Genomic DNA, 21,829 nt, shown 5'->3' with positions numbered 1-21,829 from the left:
CTCAAAGTGACATGGTCCCTACTGAAATTGGTGCTTTGGCACTAGGAGCTGGAGCACAGAGACATTTAAGTTTTCATGCAAATATGTTAGTGGTGGTGATGTCTTGCTGACAGTCAATACAAAATGTATAGCATTCAGGCCTTGAAAGAGAGCTTCTAGGTCACTCCTGGCTCTGACTCAGACAAAACAATTTTCCTTTCTTAGATTCAAGAATAATTAACAAACTCAAGTGCGTGCATGTGTATAAAATGTCTATATGGCACGCATATATAGTTATTGGTCAGTTGGAATAAGGGTTAGGGCCAAATTCTCTGCCAGTGGAAATGGGCAGAACTCCATTGAAATGTATTGGGTGTATCTCAGCTTGAACAGGACAAAAGTGATAGTGGCTGAAAAGAGGAAGCACCTAGAGAAGGACCTGGGGCCTGTGTCTTCTGGATCTATTGAGGGAGTTTGCCCTTTGCCAAAATAGTTTTCATGCAGTCTCAACGCTTTACTAGCTCCACCCCTTTTCCTTGATTCTTAGACAGAGATCTTTTCCATCTATGCCTAACCAAGAGCTTATCCTACGGTCATCTATGCCTTTGCCACCAAAAGTCTGGATTGCTGCAATACATTGTGCTTATGGCTTCCCTTGGAAACATCAGCCAGCACAGAATGATGCTCTGTGTCCTAACTGGGGAAGCCTGCTATGAGCATATCACACCTGTCCTCCACACTCTGCCCTTACTACTTGTAGTTTTCACTTCCAGATAAAATTCAAGATGTTTGTTATGTTTAAACCCCTATATGGTCTGTGACCAGCCAACTTGAGAAAAGGAAATTATAGCAATGAGTTTGTTGAGATAAGTGATCCAGATCAATATTCTCTATAAGTATTCATGCACTCTTTGTGCCTGGGACCAGATATTATTCAATAGCAGTGTCCATTGGTACACACCTGCACAGCACACTTCCTCAGATTGTGAACTGAGGGCACGAGTGGTGGCAGAGACTGCCTCAGTTCCTGTGAGGATCCAAAGCATGGGGAAAAGAGGTTTTGAATACCTATAGGGACCACACATTTTGAAGAACCATTATTGCTTATTGATAAAAGCAGCCAAGTCAGCAGGCTGTAAATTGGCCATGAAGCAGCCTCAGCTTAACCAAGGCAGGAGGGGAGGGGGTTTGGGGTGACATAGAAAGGGCAGCTTGATCCTGTGTCCTTCCTGATAAGAATCGTGTTGAAGTTGCTAATATATGCATTTTAGAAGCACAGGATGTGCCCTCAGGAATGTCTATTAGGGCCTCAAGGCTGCAAACTCTGGGAAAAACCCACACCAGGTTAATCAATAATCAGAAGGAAACTTCTTGCTTGACCACTGAAACTGTCTGCTTAACAAGTTTTCTTTAAGGGACCTTTATTACTAATGTATAAATAAGGGGAAAAAGCTTGAGGTAGTTGGACTCTTCTGGATGCACTGGCAGATGGAAGTTTGGCCAATGGAAGCCTGTCGTTGTGTCACTCGAGAATCACACTCCACTTCAGTAATTATCGAGGGTTGGGGGTGTTTTCCTAACCTGTTGTGGACATGTGTAACTGCTTGAGAGTAAGTAAAGTTTAGCTTTAAATGAAAGCACTCGTGTTGTCCTCTTTGTGCCAGCCATCTATTGGTCGGATGGCTGTGTCCCCCCTGATTTCCTGACATCACCTCACACAGAGTAAAAGTTACCAAGAGCTTTGGATTGAAAGGACCCCGGGTAACAAAAGAATGCATCATTTGCTGATTCTTGAGTTAGGGCACAGTGCCTGGTTAATGTTTGGACTGAACTCCAAGTAGCTGCTCTGCAGATTTCATAAAAAAGGACACCTTGCAGTGATGCCATGAGGCAGCTTGTGCTCTAGCTGACTGAGGTTTGATGCCACGTAGAGGTGTTTCTGCAAGCTGATAACATAGGAGGATTCAGCTCAAGACCTACTTCGAGAGTCTCAGAGAAGAGATAGCATCACCCTTCAGTCTCTCAGCAAATAAAATGAACAGCTAAGGAGGTCTTTGAACACTGGTTTTGTCTGATCCAAGTCAAAAGCAAGGGCCCTTCGAATATCTACAGAGAGTAATCTCCTGCCATCTCTAGTGTTGTGAGGTTTGATTCAAATGGAAGTCTGATGGGACCTTGAGACTTAGGATGTAGTTGGAGGGATACCTTGTCTCTGTGAAAGCAGATCTACCATGAGGGCACAAAACTCACCTACCCTCCTAGCTGAAGTAGCTGAAGTAACTGCTGTCAAGAATGTCACCTTCATCAATAAATACAGGAAAGAGCTGGAAGCCAAGGGTGGCCTCAGAAGTGCTGCTTGTTCTAAGTTCAGATTTCAGGAGATGTAGGTCGAGATACTGGAAGGAAAGTTCTGACAATGCCTATAAGGAATCAGGCTGTCACGGGTGAGTGAAAACAAAACAGCTCTCTCTAGGAGGGTGAAGTGCATTGATTGTTACAAGATGCGCTCTCTATGAGCTGCTCAAAATCCCAGTGCCTTTAGGGAGAGGACACAGTTCAACAGGGACATTCTGACTCTTCTGGAGAGAGGTAATGTTTATGGCACGCCAGGATGTGGGAGAGGCCAGGTGCAGGTCTAGGGTGAACCAGAACTGGCAAGGCCACCATATACTATTAGAATTACTGTGCTCTGGATCTTATGGAGGCATGAAGAGGATAGGAGGGAAGGCATACAATAATGGTTCTGACCATGGATATAGGAAGGCATCCCCCCTGGAGTCATGACCCTGGCTGGAGTGAGAGCATAATCTCAGCATTTATTTTCTTAGGTGGCAAAAAGGATCCAGGATGAAAATTCTTGAAGAGTGGCCCTTGTTGAAATTCTTACTGAGCTTGTCTGCCAGGGAATTCATGACTCCTGCAATGTGTGCTGCTGAAAGAGTGATGTTGTGCTGGATGCACCAGTTCAATAGGTGGATCACATCCCTGCACGGTGGCAGGGACCTTGCTCTTCCTTGCTTGTTTATATAGTAAACAGCAGTCATGTCTGACCTGATCTGGATGTGACTGAATGATGGGTAGGAAGCATCTGCACCCCTTGCTGACAGCCCGTAGCTCTAGCAGGTTGATATGTGTCGTGGTTTCTTTGATACCTCTTCCATTTGGTTCTCCAAGAATTCAGTCCAACTCCAGTCTCATCTCTCAGGTTCTTCCTTCATTAGGGATACAATGAAGCTACACTACGTCGATCAGACTCACACATGGGGGTGATTATAGGGTGTACCACACATTTAAAGTTACACAGAAACCCTCTTCCTTTATACACATTTACACATTACATTGACTGTCCACTGTATCACATGTTTTTGCAGTTGGCTTAGTTACTTTGTAGAAACCAATCCCTGTACAGCATGCTCTGTCAATGCACTGCCCATGTACAATTTTTCTTTCTATCTCATCTTTACATTCCTGACTTATCTGATCTACTGTTCTCTTGTCCACTGTAAATGGTTTCCTTGGTGTTCTCCCTTACTTTACTGAGCACAGACATTCTGTTTTCAGCCTGCTGATCTATTTATCAACCTGTTCTTGACTCCCACAAAATGTCCAATTACTCATGTTAAGCCACGCCTACAATATGGAGTGTGGACTCCTGAGGGATCCACAAGCCTTGGGCTATGTGATCATCCAGATGTGTTCCCCAACCCAGAAGAGATGTGTTGGCAATGAGTGTGAGGGCTGCGGTGGATTTGGGCACTGAGATCCCCCAAGGCTAGAAACCTGTACAGTGGTAAGCATGTTTTGGCCATGGTCCAGTCCATATAAGTCCAACTGCTCCAATAAACTCTGTAGTCCATGTAGGTGTTAAAGCAGACTTTCCTGGATAGATCAAGTAAAGTGGTCATTGCTATCTGTACTTTTTGATGGGACCGGCCGTTGTGCAGCCAGTCACTGAGGAAGGGAAATATGTGACAGCCAAGCTTGCAGAATTGGGCTGCCACCAATATGAATTTTTGAAACTACCCCAATCCCAGAGGGCCTGTTGATAGCCCAAAGGCGAGTATCTAGTACTGGAAGTGGTCTGTGCTCACTATAAAGACCAATTGTATACTGATGTGGGAAATGTACATCTTTCAGATCAAGAGCCACAAACAGTTGTTCATTCAGTGATGGGATTATGACAGCCAGTGTAAACATTCTGAATCTTGTGTGGCAAATAAGACATTCAATTAGTAGAGGTCTAGGATTGGCCTCCAACCCCCACCCCTCACCTTCTTCTGAAGTAGGAAGTACCTGGAGTAAAATCTCTTCCCTCTGTATTCAGGAAGTACACACTATATGGCTCCTAGCTGGATCAAGCAGTTCACTTCCAGTATAAGAATCCTCTTGTGAGAGGGGTCTCTGAAGTAGGATTGTGAGGGGGTGTGTGTGTGTGCATTGGGAGGTGGAGTGGACAGGAATGCAATGGAATAGTCAGTAGAAATAATGTCTAAGATCCATTTGTCCAAAGTTAAAGTCTGCCATCATAGAAGGAAATGGGCTAGGGACTGCCAAACAGGGGTGAAGGTGGTGACAGAACAACTGGTTGGCTCTTGATCCAACAAAATGCCTTTTTAGAAGGTTGAGGAGTCTGGAGGGAAGATGGTGGGAGTGTTCCAGAGAGTATTTAATGAACAAGCATTGGTTGTTGAACTTCAGCATCCACCACCTATTCATTAAACTCTGTCTGGAATACTCCGACACCAGCATCAACTTCTTGGACACCACAATCAACTTCAAAAATAGTACCCTACAGACAATATACAAGAAACCCTCAGAGCACCACACTTACCTTCATGGGTCCTACATATGCTTATTTTAGCATGTGGCATTCCCTCATTCAGTGCAATAAATGCCCCAAAAGCAGCTATGTGAGGGAAACCAGACAATCACTATACTCTCAAATGAACTCACACAGGAAAATGATAAGACAAAAACACCACAACACCTACTAGTGAACTCTTTTCACAAAGCAATCATTCTATATCTGACCTATCAGTCCTCATCCTCAAAGGAAACCTGCACAACACTTTCAAAAGATGAGCCTGGAAGCTTAAATACTGGATTTATGGCTTATTACAACAGTTTATAACCCACTAAACTCCCCCCAATTGCTCCCTCACCACTTTCTGCCATCTTGTATTTAGCAGTGACACTCTGACTAAGTTTCCCATCCTGAGGAAAAGCTCTGTGTAAGCTCAAAAGCTTGTCTCTCTCACCAACAGAAGTTGTCCAGTAAAAGCTATTACCTCACCCACCTTTTCTCTCTATAAATCCACAAGACTTAAAACTAGGTAGCTAAAAGAAAGAATAAAAATAAATATTTACAATTATTTACAGGTAAATGTTGAGTGGAAGAAGAGAATGCAGACACACAAGGTTTCCATCCCAAACCACAAGCAGAAGAGGAACTGAAGATGTGGCTAGTCTGTGTTGATACTTATGCCCTAGGTTCACAGCACAAGGAGGCATAGCATGCAGGTGCAGGCCAATGGACACTGCTATTGAAGAATTTCCTGTCCCAGCAGCATAGAGTGCATGCACACCTACCGAGAATACCCACAGGGCCAGCACTTAGAAGTACTCTCTCTCTCCTTTATGCCCAACTGCTAAAATCAACAGGATACTTCCTGCTATCTGTTTCCAGAATAAAACTTTGTAAAGCATGCTCAGTGGAGGGCTCTCTAAGAGTTCACCCAAGCCAGGCTTTGGTGACCTTCAGAGTATAGTCCCAGGAGGATTTCTTTAGTTAGCGTGTTTTGCTAAATATTTCTAAAAAAGGCCAGGGAGAGAAGGATGCACTTACTAAGAGTCCTGAAGGCAGAAGTCTCTTTGAGGACTGTAAGGGAAAATTATGTAGTTTGTAATAATTTGTGAAGCATCAATATGCCAAAGTGAATGGGGCCATTATAGTGAAAGATGGAAAAGACCTGTCAGATTATCAGAAGACATGTCCTTTTCCATGGCAATGCAGGATTATTTCTTACAGTATATTTTTCTAGTGTAAACCCCATGGAATAGTGTGACCCTCTCCTCAGGGAGACTATTCCACAGACTTATACTTCTCACTTTCACTAAGCTTTACCTTCAGATTCAGCCTAAATGTTCACTCTCATAACAAGACCCTGTTACTACTAATTATACACACATGAATCGTGCTAAATAATTCCCCACCATCCTTGATGTTAACATATATCAAACTTTTACAGACTGGCATTTCCCCCATTAGCTGGTGGTTAACCAAGCTAAAGAAATGTTTGTATACAATTACATGGATTTATATGATTCCATTTTAAGCCCTGACAAAGGCCTGCTATGGACCAGTCAGAATGCTCTGAGAACTGCAAACCTAACTCAGAGGACAGGCTATATTTCAGAAGAGTGTAAGCCATAACCTATGGTAAGGAGTAGTATGGCCCCAAGAAGAGCCCCTCCAGGTGCAATGTTTCTTGGAGTGCAGGAAAAGCTCCCTCAGCAAGCAGTTAGCTCTGCTGGTCAGTGTATAGCAGGTGGGGCCACTGAGCAACACCTTCTTTGCCTCCTTTGAAGATTTTAGTTCTGATGATGGCAATAGATTCACAGGGTTCATGAACTCAGAGGAAAGCAATGTCTATTATTGTAACAAGGAGCAAAAGGTGGAGGGAGGAAGAGAAGGCTGGGGAGGTACTACCTGAATACTTTTAAATGTGTGCCCTCTAACTTAATCATGCTTCTGACCCAACTATGTCCACAGCACCTGAGTCACGTTTGAGAACCCTGGAAGACATGTTGAGCTCTCACCCCAAAATTAACACTCCAAACCCATACCCCCTTGGAACACGGGAGACCCAGAGAGCTTATAAACTTGGCTATAACCAAAACCAATCTTTAAAAAAAAACGTGCACTCAACTGCAACTTGTGCCTGGGTACCAGGGGTACTGTACCTGTGCAAGCTTTGGCACCTGTAGGCATTAATTTCCCTGCCTTGGTTTCCCCCATCACTTGCATTAGTATAATAATACATAGTTATCTACCCCACGGGGCTATTGTGAGGATCACTTGGTTACTGTTTAGCAAGATGCTTCAAAGATGCCACATGCCCGAGTCACTTTATTAAGTTTAAACGCACACACACAAGTGCACACACAGAGATTCATTGGCTCTTGCTAAACTTTTTTAAAAGCCAGCTTTGACGGAGATGCCACACTGAAGTTTATTAAAAGTTCGCACAATATTTCTCCCCCAAAACTATCAATAACAGATTTCAAGTATTCAGTACATCAGATAGTCTAAATATGACTATGCGCGCTATGTCCATTGTATTGACTCTGGGGAGTCTTTCTGCTCCCAGAGTATTGTGGGTATATGTATTGAGAACCTCATAAAATCTTTTGTCTGTGCTGGATTAGAGACCCCTGCTGAGGCAATGCTTGTTGAGGCAAGCTAAATTACATGATTTGCTTTTGTGCTGTGAAATACTTGTATTATCTTAAATGTCACGAGCCTGATGCAGTATCAAATCACAGGATTCACAGTTCTCTAAAAGCAAAGCTTGTCCAAATGCTTATTTCAGCAGGCCAAGTTTCTTTCTTTCTTTCTTTAATTTCAGAAATGACGTTTTCTAAGCAAACTCAAATACACAACCTTTCAATAGGTCAAATACATTGCCCAGAACATTGTATTGTTCAAGAAATTCATTTCATTCTTGAACTGAAGAAAACCTCACACTGGAGCAGATAACTCACTTTCCCTTGTTCACTATCTTTAGTCTATTGTGCCACGCAGAATTAGCACTGACTGCTTTTCATAGTGAGTGTTACAGCTGTACAATAACATACTGAAGGACAAAATATCCTCTCTGCGAAGCCCACTGGAATGGTGTATGCATGTATCCAGGGGCAGAAGTTCGCCTGAGTCACTAAACTAGAACTAACTTGGAAAGGGATTTATAAAAGAAAAGAAGTAGAAAAAACTCCTAGTTTGTCCAGCAAACAGTGTGGATTAAATTCCATTGTATTCTACTTAACATTTATACTCCATCTTTTGTGATTTGGGTTGTTGTTTTTTTTCAATGCCTTTGGAGAATTAAGCTTTTGGATGAAGTGTGTTCTGTGAGGAAATATAACCAGTGGTAGGGCACAGTCAGTTTTGGGGTTTACCTGATCACTCATATTCTCTGCACCCTTATTCCAATTCAAAGCAAATTTAGCATAAAAGTCTAATGGATTCAAAAGCTTGGTTTGTAAAGAAGACAGCAGAAGGCAACAAGTTGGGGTGATTCCCTCATTTGAAACTCACTTCCTGGCCAGCCGGTCAGAGGCAGAATCTAGCCAGCTCTGAGGCTTTATGTAAGCCCCTCTTCTCACTCCTATAATATTTTGCTTTTAATTTAATTCATTGATTTTATTTTGTCCATTTTGTTTTTCTTCTCTGCAATGGCAGCGCTTAAGTACCTTGGCAGTAAGAGCTATAAAAAGAAGTAAAATAAATATAAAGGATATGGAAAGTTAAGGGTTAAATTATGGTTCCAAGAGACGGTCAAATACTTGGGGGAATAGCCTAGAACCTAGTATGTAAGTTGTGGTTGAGGGAACTGTTATGCTGGCATAATGCCCCTAGGAGGCTGGGGATGGTGGTGGAAATGGGAGTCCACTGTAAAGCAGCACTTTCTACAGCTATGGACCATATTTAGTATGCTCTCCTTAGCATTCCTCTCCCCTGGTGAGAGGTGATACCCCTTGCTAGAAATGGAGTATAGCTAGCAGTGCTAGATACTCTTCCACCCAGCACAGAGTGCAGGGAATACAAGCATTGTGGCCGCTTCCTGCACGGGTGCAGAGGAGGAAAGGCGCTACCTCTATTCTCACACATCTTGCTCACCCACTCAGGACAGCCACAATTTGGCATCATAGAAGAAAAGCTCTGGCGGGCTTAGACATACAAAGCAGCATTAGACGTCTGCAAGCAATATGACAAAAAAGAAGACTAAAGGCAAGAATGCAGATCCAGGTAAGAGCAGTTCTGGGGAAGGGAGAGAAGATAAGATCTTGGGGAAAGCAGCTCTAGGAAGGAGAGAACCTCTGGAAAAAGTAAGAGCTGATTTTGGCTCAGACAGGAGAGAGTTCTCACTTACAAGGCTGTGTGATACCAAAGTTTTTAGAGTTTAGTGGACAGTCAGCAGTCATGGTGGGCCTCAAAGCTAACTTGACCCTCATTGCTCCACTGATCCCTGCCAACTGCACTGGGACACTTGCAGACTACAGAGAGCAGAGCACAATGAAAACATATCCATTTTCTTACCCAGACATTAGTGGATATTTAACATTTGAGAGCACTCTTCATACAACATTTGCTATTTATTTGTTCATCATTTTATGGGTACCAAATAATAATCATAATAAAAAAATCCCAACAAACCAGCACAGAAGTGACTGAAACAACACAGAGGCTAAAGAGCTGTTACAGTATTTTGTACTTACACAAGGTTTTGAATTTTACAAGCACTTTACAGATATTAGCAAAATAATCCTCACACATTATTATCCTCCTCTTACAAACAGGGAAACTAAGCTAAGGCCAGCACTTTCAAATGTGGGTGCCTAAATCCTCAGGTGTTCATACAATGCCTGGAGTTTACAAAGAGTAAAATCCCAAACTCTCCAGAGACCGTTCAAATTTTTGAAGTATCACAAGGCAAAGGAATACAGAGTCCCTGGGAGGAAGCCTCCCAGCCTGAGTCGACAGAGTTGGGCTAGCAGGGCTTAAGCTACTGCTCTAAAAACAGGTGTGCAGACAGCACTTTGAAGTTGCAGCTCAGGCTGGAGCTTGGGCTCTGAAGCCTATGGAGCAGGGTGGGGCCTGAACTTCAGCCTGAGCTACAACTTTTGAAGTACTGTCTACACAGCTATTTTTAGAGCACTAGCATGAGCTCTGCTTCCCCAAGTCTGTCTGGGCTTGAGGTTGCTCCAAAACATTGTGTCGACATATCCAAAGCAAGTCAGCAGCAAGGCTGGGAACAGAAACCAGAAGTCCTGACTCCCAGTCCCCCAATATAATCACTAAACAATGCTCAATGCTGTTTCCATGCAAGTCCCAGGAAAGCACTCAGTGACTGTTTTGTGGGCTTGGAATAATTCCTGCAGAAAATTGGTACCAAAAACCAAAAATTAATTTTGGCAGAATGATGGACAAATTTTCCACTTCACTCATGGCCTCTGCACCACTTGAGTCCCCTAAAACAAAGGTGAATTTCACCCAGAATGAATAAATGTAGAAACATACACAGAAAATATTTTTGTCTCAATATTTGAAATGCCAGATTCTAGGATGAAAATCGGCACTGTTTTCTACTAACGGTTTCACTGCTTTTTTCAGAGAATGCCTTATTGTGGAAAGTCTTGATCTAGAAAATGAGAGGAGGTTATAGCATTTCGTGGCAAGGGTAATGCACATCAAGGAAGTTAACAACACTTCACCTGCTTGCATTTTGACAAGGCTACCTTAGCTTGTCTCATATTGGGAACCAGTTGCTTTGGAGAAAAAGAAGGTGAGTTTTGTCTTCCACTACATTGACAATTTTGCTTCTAGGTCAGGGACTGGCAACCTTTGTCCCGCGGCCCACCAGGGTAAGCCTCCTGGTGGGCAGGCTGGTTTGTTTACCTGCTGCGTCCGCAGGTTTGGCCGATTGCGGCTCCCATTGGCCCACACCACTTCCTGCAGCCCTCATTGGCCAGGAGCGGCAAACCGTGTCCAGTGGGAGCTGTGATCGGCTGAACCTGCGGATGCAGCAGGTAAACAAACCTGCCCGGCCCGCCAGAGGGCTTACCCTGGTGGGCCGCAGGCCAAAGATTGCTGATCCCTGTTCTAAGTGCTCTCTAGCAAGACATACACAGTTCATGTAGACTGTACTGTTACATTAAAACCACTTCAGAATTTAGAAGGATCCTAATTATCAGAAGTTTAAAAAATTGAAGAGGAAAGACACCACTGAATGGGCTCACATACAGTCCAACTTCTCACAGAACAGAGGAAGTCCAAAAGAAAAATCAATTTAAAAATAAATGCATCTTTCTGCCATCCCTGAAATTTTGTTTCTAATACCTAAACTTCCTACATATTATTTTGCATAACTATAATTCCCTTACAAAAGATACTTAATAACTATTAAACTACTCGGGGCTTGATTAAGAAGAGGATTAAATTTAAAAGTGGCCACAATGAGTATTTTAATGGACTTCAAACATCTTTTTTCAAAGATACTCAAAAGCATCACAATTTAAAAAGATTTAAAAAAGGGAGTTGGTCCCAGGAAAATCCTATCTTTTAACAGGCTTCTTCCTTTAAAAAAAACAAAACCAAACCCTGCCTTTGAAACATTTTTGACAAAGCTATCTGAGCATCACTGCAGATCCGAACATGATCAGAGTAAACACATGATTAAGCACATGTCTGAACTTGATCCATGACTAGTCAGGATAAAAATAGAAATATTTCCCAAGGCTACACTTGGAGTCTGTAGAAAAGCACTTAAGAGTCCTTGAAAAGAAATACTGCTGAGAGACTAGACCCTCCCTGCTGCACTCGTGTGATTAAGGGCCAGAGAATTCCCATACTGATTGCAGGATATGGCAGTAAACCAGCAACAATCATGCACAACTCCCAATGAGACAAGGACCAATGTGCAACTTCTGGGAATAACAAGCTTCACGGACAACTGAATTTAGTCTCAAAAAGTTTAGGGAAACATCACGTCTAATCTTTTGCAGTTTGATTTTTCTCCTTCTTGGAAAAAAATTAGAGCTCATGTTATGACTTAAATAGATTATAAAACAAAGGGAAAAATTCTGGTCTCAATGGAGCCATTGGCAAAACTCCTACTGACATCAGTGACATGTAGATTTGGCCCAACAACTTTAGATGTGACAAGAAAATCCAGTCTAGGTAAGGATGTGGATCTATCTAATAGCTATTCTACAGAGAGCCTGGTGCATTATAGTTTAATATCTTTCTCATGAGCAGCTGGGTATACCTAATTCGAGAAGTTAGACATAAGAACACAAAATAAAAGGAACACATGTACTGAGAGAAATCATCAGGCACTGCACATAGAAGAAAAACCCATGGAAAAATTACTAAATAATCCTGTAGATTACACAAAATGTGTTATATTAAAAGCACCAAGCTTGCATGAGAAACATTTAATAGGCAAGAACAGGGCTTGATCAACCTTTTGTGGGCCCTGGTGCCAAACATATTTGTGGGCCCCCATGTAGTTGTTTTGGGCTCCAAGTGTGGGCTTAGTGTGGCAGTGCCATTGGTGCCATAGTATACCTGGTACTGAATCTCAGAGACGTTTTTCATTTTGATCACACACCTCTGCATGACTATATGAATTGCCATACACAGTTCCCTCAGCCCCCAGTTTTTCTCATTAAGCTGTATATCCATGTCGGTTTACCAGTGTCCACAGTGAGCAATAATTTCACAGTGATCAGGGGAAACTGCCCATAGATTTATTTCCTTCCTCATTCTTTAGACCTTCTATAGCCATGTCTCCAGGACCACCCTATGTCACCAGTCACTGTATGTGGTTCTGATCTCAGCTCAATAAAGTTTCACAGCCAGCAGATACCGGATCAATTCTGACAAATCCCTCCCTCAGCACTCATCCTGCTATTTGAGCAAGCCACTTGCAAACACCATTTCCCCGAAGTGAGGACTTAGTCCCTGGGAACCTGAAGTCACCAGCCTTTCTCCCTCTGCTCCCAACTACATGCGAGTCTACTACTTGGTCACCACCACCACTTCCCATGCTTGTTTCCCTTCTACCTTGGATGTGCTCCCTAGCCAGCTGGGGCTATTCTCTCCCTGCAAGCCTATTCTCTCCCTGCAAGCCTGATCTGCTTCCTCTTTCCTCTGCTCCCCTCGACATTCCTTTCCTACAGGTGACCTCTGTTCTTCGAGGTTAACTCCAATTTCTTTATCCACTTCTAGCTTAATGTACCCCAGTAGTCAGAGAGCCACCGGCAGCTTCTCTGGCTACAGCCAATTGCCAGAGGCCAGCCTTAGATAGTTGCAGCTACTAGTCAAGGAAGGGGTGGCAATTCCAAGGCTGAGCATGCTTGAACCTTGCAATGGCAGCACTAGGGTTTCTAAATCCTCAGCGCTGGCCCTAGGTAGCTGTAGACTCTGGAGTTAGGAGTGTCCCTCCTCCAGGCCATGGCTTTAAGTACCTGAGATACCCATCACCTGCAGCAGAGGCCACCAATTCTCACACACCCCTCAACGAGCACACAGTCGTGCAAAAAGTGCAGCCTGAATGATTTTGGAGGTTGTAGTGTCAGGAGGTTCCCATTCCTGAGCAGCAGCTCTGCAAGAAGCTCACATGGACCCCCTTCGCTGTTGGACCAGGATTCTGTGAAAACAGTGGAGTTACTCTGTGTATAACCAGTTCTGTCCAAAGCCTGTTGAAGTAAGTGGGAGTCTTTTAATTGTCTTTAATGAGCTGCGTATAAAATCAAAGGACCCCATTCTAGACTTTACGAGCAAAGTGCATTCTGTGCTGCACTGGTTTACTATTGTAAAAGGAAGGTCTCACATTACCTAGTGAATAAGCAACACCTCCTACAGCACCTAATTTTTTCTGAGAGGCCTTCTGCCCAATTACTAAATGTAAATCTGCTTATTTTACCAGACCTGAAAATATTAGGTAGTATTGTTGGTGTCACTAAGCATAACCTTACATAACTCGGGAGGGTGGAAGGCCACAAGAGTATGGAGCCTTCCTGGTTTTAGGCCTCAGCAGACAAGAGTCCCTCCATGTTTGAACTTTAATCGACCTAAAAGGCCAGGTGTAACAGCCGTTATCAGTTGCAACAGTTCCAACTGGTCTAAAGCAGAAATAATGAGGCCTGTGCACCTTTAGCAGAAGGACAAGATAACTTGCAGAAGGAAAACTTACTAACGAGCTGCCGCGGCCAAGATTACTTAATGCACCTGCGCTTACGTAATTGCTACAGGGGGAGGAAGGAGGAGGAGGGAGGGGAAACGGGGGATTGCTAGTCAGTGAGAAAAGTTCTCATGGATATAAAGGAACAGACTGCTTGTTTTAGGTGTGCTTGATCTGAGTCAATCTCCCTGCACCGCTTTGAGATCTCAAATAAACTTGGTTTGCTTCTCCACCCTGGTGTGTTTATTGACGCGGCACACCAGGCGACGGACCCCCCCACTGTGGCTTGGCCTCAGGCAGTTATCTGCCGGCAACAGTATGGTTACAAAAGCAATGCACTTCTGAATTCAGTAGGAATTTTGGGTGCGCACAGAACACAGATGGGACTGGTTCCCCCATGGTTACAGAACTGCAGTCAAGTGGAACAATTTTCAGCTTGTGTGATTGGAGGATATCTGATCCATATTATAAGACTGTCCTACATAAATAAGGAAAAGTTGAGGTGCCTTTGTTATTCTTTTCTTCCACTATTCATTTCTGTGGGGAATTTGCCAATGCAATATCACTGTCTTCTTTTTAAACAATGGCTGTTGAAAAAAGCAATTCCAGTCCTATTTAGCACTGGGAAGACCCCTGCATTTGTTGCTCAATTTTATCCTACTTTTTCTACAGCGAAGTACAGTGGATATTTGATTTTGGAGAAATGAAGTAACAGCTGCCCAAATTGAGCTTGAGCACTTCTGAATTTTGAGGGTGTTCAAATCTGGAAGACAGGTGCTAGATTCCCTTTCTGAATATTGGCTAAATCTGGAAAGGAAAAGTCAATTTCTGCTTCCATGGCTCAGAAGTGGAAATCCTTCCATGTGCCTGGTACTGTACTTAAAGCTGCCCAGGTCCTCTAGTAGAGCCTCTCCTCCCTTATTTTTCATTTTAACTTCTCCTGGTGGGGTCCACATACTTCCATTGCTAGGCTTCAGATAGAGAGGTGCCCTGTCCATTCATTCCACCCAGTTCCTTCTTTGGGGGCTGCCAGGTGAGGTCACACCAGCATCCCTAATCCAGTCTGGGGAAATCTTCTGAAGATGATTTCTGGGCCAAAGCTTTCTACTCCTTGGGCATACTTTGTTCCCTGTTCACACTTCCCTGTTCCAGGGCAGGGCTGGCTGGCTCTCTAGGCAGGGAGCTGGCCAAGAAACTACAGCTCCCAGGGCCCCATGGGTTCTCAGCTCCCATGCTTGACCCCAGTGCTCCAAGGCTCCACTTCTGCAGCCCAGCAAGAGGGGAGAAAGTGAATGTTATGGGCACCCTTCTGAGCTTGGGCCTGGCACTTTGGCGCCATGGTAAATCCGGTACTGGGCAAGAACTGAGATTGGTGTGATCACATTTTAAAAAGCTGAAGGATGATCAGGAGCGAGACTACTTTAAACTTGTAGTCACATTGAGTTGAGAGTACAGGATAGTAAAAAAGTTGTGGGAGCTTGCATATAGGCCTTATAAATACACAACTAGACGGAGAGATAGATGAATGGGAGCGTGTGTGAAGGAGGCTTAGTGAGCGGATGATGAGCAGATAGAAGTGGATAAGTGGATGGATTCTGACTGGATGGATGGATCTCCTCAAGCCTTTGTAGGAAAAAATCCTCTAGAATTTAATAAGGATGAACCCAATAGAGAGCAAGAATGATTTATTGGTTAAGGCACTGGACTGGGATTCAGGAGACCTAGGTTCAATTCCTGGCTTTGTCATCAACTCACTAGGTGACCTTGGACAGGTTATGTAGTGCAGATTTTCAAAAACACTCAGCTAGCCTTTCCAAAGTGCTCAGTACTTGCAATCAGGACCAGATTTTCCAAAGAATCCAATCCCCATTTAGGCACTAAATGAAACAGCCAAAATTTCAAAACTGCACAGTAGCCAGCACCCAGGATGCTGGGCAATTTTGAAAATCTAGCTAAATTCTTTTGAAAATTCTGGCCCCAATTGTGGGTGCTGAGTCCTTCTGATAATTATAATCTCAATCTTTCTAGCCCTCTGTTCTCCATCTGTAAAATGGGGATACTATTTCTTTTTTCTCACCCTCTGTCTTTCCTGCCTATATGGACTATAATCTCTTTGCGACAGGGATTGACTCTTGCTGTCTCAGTGTCTAGTGCAATAGTGCCTGGATCTTGGCTGGAACTTTTAGAATATTACTGCAACATATAAATGATAATAAAAATAATAATAATAGACTTATACAGACAGATAGCCCTGAACTGTGAAGTTTTGCAGTGTTCAGATCCATAAGGTTTATTTGGTCCTTACAGAGTAAGGTAACAGCTGCTAAGTTGAGATTCAGATCCCAAATTTGACAACAACATTGGAGGGGTGTTCATATCTGGGTATGTGAGTGCAGAATTTGGCTCTACTTGCTAGAATTTCAAAAGAGGTCTTCACATTCTGGGTTAAGTGATTTTGAAAATCTTTCCCCAGCACTGAGCATGTGGAAATCTGACCCTGAGCTCTTCAGAAGATCTGGACCCAAGGGATTATAAATGCTGTTCAGTGTTTGGTTAACATTACTGAACAAAACCCTCCCTTTTTAAAACAATTTCTGTAAGCCTTAAATATTATATAAGAATAGGACACTCATCTTAAAGGCAATGTCATTGCTGAAGCAATCATCCAAAGAATAAAGAGTCTCCCTGAAGTTTTGGGAAATACCACAACCAAAATATTCTCTTCAGCTACTGCTCCAGAAGAAATACTTCATCAGTACACAACAGATGTGCTCTTTAAAATAAATGAGGTCCAACCAAAAGTAGTAGACTGAAGAAAAGAAGCTACATGACATATTTGGTTTTGATGAATGTCAGAAGAAAAGGAGAGAGTTGAAAAGCTTCTATGGCCAGCAATCAAAAGAAGTGTAGGGAACAAGATGAGAAAGTTACTTCAGGAAAAACAAGACAGATTCCGAGGATCCTTGTTTATTTAGCCTACGTGCTGCACCACAAATCTCAGCACTTAGAGATCTTTTCTCCCCTTTCCCATGGACGACTCAATGTATTTGTCAGGAGACTAGACATCCACATTGTACAGCTTGTAGGAACTTCTCTGCTCTAAATTCTATAAGATTTACAATGCAAGTTTCTACAATGAAAGTTTCCAGAAAACAAGATGTGCTGCAGCCCCCCTTGAAAACCATGTTGGACCAAATCCTGAAGTCCTTAAGGACAGAGTGAAAACCGAATAAAGACCCCCGGATGTAAAAACAGATAGGTTTGTTCAGCACAGCTGATCCAATCCTTTACAGCTCTTCATGTGGGCAGTGAAATATGACACAGTGACCTATGAAGACTTACGTGGTTTTTGCATATGAGGACATGACCTTGGGTTCTGGTACAAAGGTGAATAAATGTTGCTAAATATCCTGATAAATCAGCTATTACACTTCTGCACATATGCATAGTAAGTGATCTTACAATTCACCAGGTGGCATGAGCTTGCATATCTGAGGGCAGGACTGAGTTCTAAGATTCTAGGCCATATTCATCACTGATGTAAACTCCACTGTCTGCGATGGGTTTTATACCAAGGTGGAATCTGGTCCTCTGTTTTCAAAAGGAGGCCTTTCAGGTCACACCATCTTTCCACAAGGACACAGCTTTCTCCATCTCACTTGTTTCAAAGGAAATGTAGCAACAATATTGACAATAGTATGAGAGAGGGCCTTTCTGTAGTAAAATGACTCATGACGAAAGTGCACATAACCATCTGTTCTTTAGGGATTGGGAATGGGAAGACTTTTGCTCACCTCCCTCATTATCCTTGTTATCCGCACAGGAGGTTTCCATGGCAACATTGCATCCAGGCCCTCTCCAGCCGGTCTGGCAGACACACTGCCAGCTGTTCTGACCGAGCGTGCATCTCCCATTGCCATTGCACAAATCAGGGCAGCCATCTGGTTGAAGAAATGAAGAAGATAAGTACTAGAAATACTAATTCACATTAAGATTCTACGCTCTAGGCAGGTGAAACAATACCACTGTGCATACAAAAAGCAGCTTCAGCTAGTGGGCTAAATAAATCTCTCACTGGTGCTGAGTGGGAGGCGAAAGGTTAGGGAAGAAATTCATATTTAGCCCACACCTTCATAAAAAGTGTGCATTCAAGTGTCACATTCAAGTGATATGTAACTGGATCCCCAAAAACTTTAAGATCTTGGGTTAATTTTTAATTGTTATGGACAGAATTGACAGCCTGCTGACACAGGATCAAATCCTCATTTTATGCCCATTTTTATACAAAATGACTCCTCCATCCATATATATCTACACAGGAGAATTTTTTAGAACAAAGATGACAACATGCCCTGTGCCTCTTATATGTATTATAGAATCCTCCAGAGCGTCTCCTAAAATAAAGTTGGAATATAAAGAACCTCCAGCAAAACTGTTTAAAAAAGCCTCTCTTTAGAAGTCAGGTTTAAATGCCTACCTTTAAAAGACTTAGCTACTTATTACAAAGCCTATTCATGTCAGGATTTAGAATGTTGTATTTTCCTGAGAGACACCTTAGCAGGGATATCCCACAAATGATGTATAGTGTGACTGCCTTCAGCTGTGCTCTTATTTATTGTTAGTAGAGCTGAATTGAGATTGAAATATTCTACCTGGTAGGCTGCCTGTATGTATCAACCAAATGTTCATGGATAATGGGATGCCTTAACTTGTCAATCTACTTCCCACAGGTGAAACTGTCACAGTAGGTGGAACTGTAGCTGGCCTGAATACCTATTGAAAATAGACAGAATTCCCACTGACGGGAATGAAAGCGTGGGAAGGGAGAAGGGGAGGAAGCCTTCAAGGGCTGATACACACATTGTGGCAATAGTTTTTCACTACACTATTTACTCGACATCTGAGCCATTCCAGTAACTCCTCATCTGAGAAGGCTGAAGAGTCAGGCAACAAACCTCTCTCACACGTTACCTACAGACTGGGGGTGGGTGGCATAAATAGGAGAAAGAGGACAGAATTGCCACAACTGGAGAAAGAAAAAATGATCTGAAACAGGATCGTTGTGCTTCAAATCCTCTCACTAGGGTTTGAAATCCAATCTCCTAATCATGCTGTCTACATAATTGTTATAGAACACTGAGTAATTGCTCCTGGTATTTAATATTATTGCTGCAGGAATCAGGCAGCAAGTTTCCACCTATATACAGCTTTGCAGACCAGGCTATGTACATCATGGGGATCTCTCACCTTCCTCTGGAGGATCACATACTGGCCGTTACTGGAAGGACCAATGGTTTGATCTGACAGCAAATCATGCTTCTATGTTAATTTTAATTCTCTATAACCATAGTCCAAATAACTCCAGGAGACACTGATCTCAGATGAACCTTTCAAACTCATCCACAGGATGCATCAGGGAAGGTTTCCTTATCCTGGATAGCAGTGGGCTAGTAGATTGTTTCTTGTGGCAAACCATATTCTCAATCTGGGGCCAGCCTTGACATCTGGCCTGCAGCAGTACTCTTGGATCTTCTTGGGAGAATATGTGTGGAGCAGCATATGTTAGGTCTCTCTGTGTTTGCCACACTGATCTGGAGCTGTGACGGTTAATACATGGATTATTCCACTCCCATGTCCAAAGGAACAGTAAAATTGACTAACTATCCTAGCAAAGCATGACTGTTCCTTATATTTGAAAACAGTGAGGGATGTACTTGGCATCATTCATCTTTAGATCTGCATGTTTTTGTATGTTTCTTTTATTTGAACAGAGAGCTTGTGAAAGGTCCTCGCTTGATAGCTAAAATCCTGTGTTTATTCACAGACCAGATCCATTACAGGTGGTAGCAGTCAAAGTTTCTACACACTGTCCCATCACTGTGCTTGAACCCTGATCACTTCTAGCAATTAAATGGGAGTTCAGTCTCCATGCCCATTCAGTGCTTGACATCTCTGCTGAGACTGCCGATAAGAATGTAAACCAGGGATCGGCAACCTTTGACATGTGACTTGCCAGGGTAAGTGGCGGCCAACACATTCCTCGGCCTGCGCCACCTCTCGCAGCCCCCATTGGCCCGGAGCGGCAAACTGTGGCCAGTGGGAGCTGAGATTGGCCAAACCTGCAAACGCGGCAGGTAAACAAACTGGCCTGGCCCGCCAGAAGACTTACCCTGGCGAGTCATGTGCCAAAGGTTGCCGATCCCTGATGTAAACTATGATGCATTTTGTGATGTGGCTACCGGTCTTTTGTGGATGGGGCTAAGACCATTAAACTCATTCTATGTAGACAAACCATCAGCAGATACTAAGAAGCCCTATGAGTTTTCTTCCAATGCTGCTATTGTGTATTTAAACTACACAATTCCCCCTTTGCTTGAAAGAAAGGTTTTGCATTGCAGATCTTAGCAGAAAAATGTTGCCAGCATACTGCACTATATGAAATATTCTGAAGACATTTTATTTTATTTTTGGCTAGTCATGTTGTTTGAATGACTAGAATGATAATACATCAAGGGAAGCATCATGCTGTAAGACAAATGATTTGTTTTAAATGTAAAATGAACACTAATTGTGATTATATACTCAGGGTTTGCTTTTTGTGGGGGAATCAGAGAGAGAGAGAAACACATCACAGTAGCAGGTTTGCTCCACAACATATGAGCAAGATGAAAACATGAACAGTAGGGAGCCAGCAAAATCTCTGAAAAGTTTTAGGTGCAGCTGGGAATTAATGGACATGACTTTGCTTTTAGCTTGAATAGTGAAGGAAGCGGCACTAGCGCAGGCATGATGTTGCTAGGAAACAATTTGCCATCATTGTAGAGTTCATTCAATTTGTGGCCTTCCAAAGAGAGACTTTGTGTTCCAGTAACATAAAACACAGCTTCAATTTAAAAAAAGAAAAGAAAAAAAAGCTAGCACATAATTAGGCCACAATGAGATCTAATTATTTTTGGCAATGATTTTTTTCTTTAAAAAGCTGTTAAAATGATGGATGTATTTAGCTATGAAAAATGGCTTAAGCTGAAGTGAATAGGCAGGTAGTGACTACTCTGGATTTTTACTAAAATGTACAAAAAGGCACTTAAAAATTATCTCAAAATAAATATTTACATGACAGGAGAGCCATTATGGTCTGTTAGGCAAAGAGTGGTTCTAAGAGCCTGTTTACATAATAGACCAAAACATCTCCATTATGAGCTACAGAGTAAATAATCAGCTTTCTAAAAAAAGGTCTAAAAAAGGTCTAAACTATATTAGTGCAACAAACTTTTATGTGAGTCTAAAATATCTGTTTTTAAAAACTTCCTAACTGTGCATCTGCATAATGTTTGAAGCCGATACTGTCAGTCTGTTACTCAGGGTATGCCTAGACTGCGATCAGATGTGTGACTGCACTTGTAGAGATACCTCAGCTAGCTTTGATCTAGCCAGCCCAAATAACAATAGCGGCAAGCCATGGCAGCACCGGCTAGCCACTCAAGCATATAGTCAAGGTCCTAGATGGGGTTGAACAGCCAGCGCTGCTATTGTTATTTGAGCTAGCTGGATCAAAGCAAGATCAGACATGTCCACAGGTCACAATGCAGAATGCAGTGCAGACATACCCTCAGTATTTGTACATGGCTAGCAGGACTTGAGGCTTTTTGTCAAGCCGCCTTGAAGAATGAAAATCAAGCTCTGCCAAATGATGTAATGTTAAGACTCTGATACAAAGCAAGGTCCCAATCTTGCAAATATTCACTACAGGTAATAGTACTTTTCTCAGTGTGAGTGCTCATGGAAGTAAGCACTGCTCGCAGCACTAAGTGATTGGGCACCAAAAGCTTGCACAGAATCTGCCACTCTCACTCACACTGAACAACATATGACTCCCTGAGCAG

The 21,829-nt window shown here is 42.8% G+C and overlaps 1 protein-coding gene across 5 annotated transcripts in view; it reads right to left on the bottom strand.

Annotated features, from left to right (window-relative positions):
* The window catches only part of TENM2 (teneurin transmembrane protein 2), a 1,578,682-nt gene that overhangs the window by 60,735 nt on the left and 1,496,118 nt on the right, over positions 1 to 21,829 (bottom strand). For all 5 annotated transcript variants that reach the window (XM_030572355.1, XM_030572352.1, XM_030572354.1 and 2 more), the window contains one exon: positions 17,741 to 17,887. In XM_030572355.1, the coding sequence (XP_030428215.1) occupies positions 17,741 to 17,887 (147 nt within the window). The remainder of the gene's footprint in view (positions 1 to 17,740; positions 17,888 to 21,829) is intronic.

This window comes from Gopherus evgoodei, chromosome 8 (assembly GCF_007399415.2).
Source record: "Gopherus evgoodei ecotype Sinaloan lineage chromosome 8, rGopEvg1_v1.p, whole genome shotgun sequence".
Classification (NCBI taxonomy): domain Eukaryota; kingdom Metazoa; phylum Chordata; order Testudines; family Testudinidae; genus Gopherus; species Gopherus evgoodei.
The sequence above is the reverse complement of the archived record's forward strand: the minus strand, read 5'-3'. Positions and strand labels throughout refer to the sequence as shown.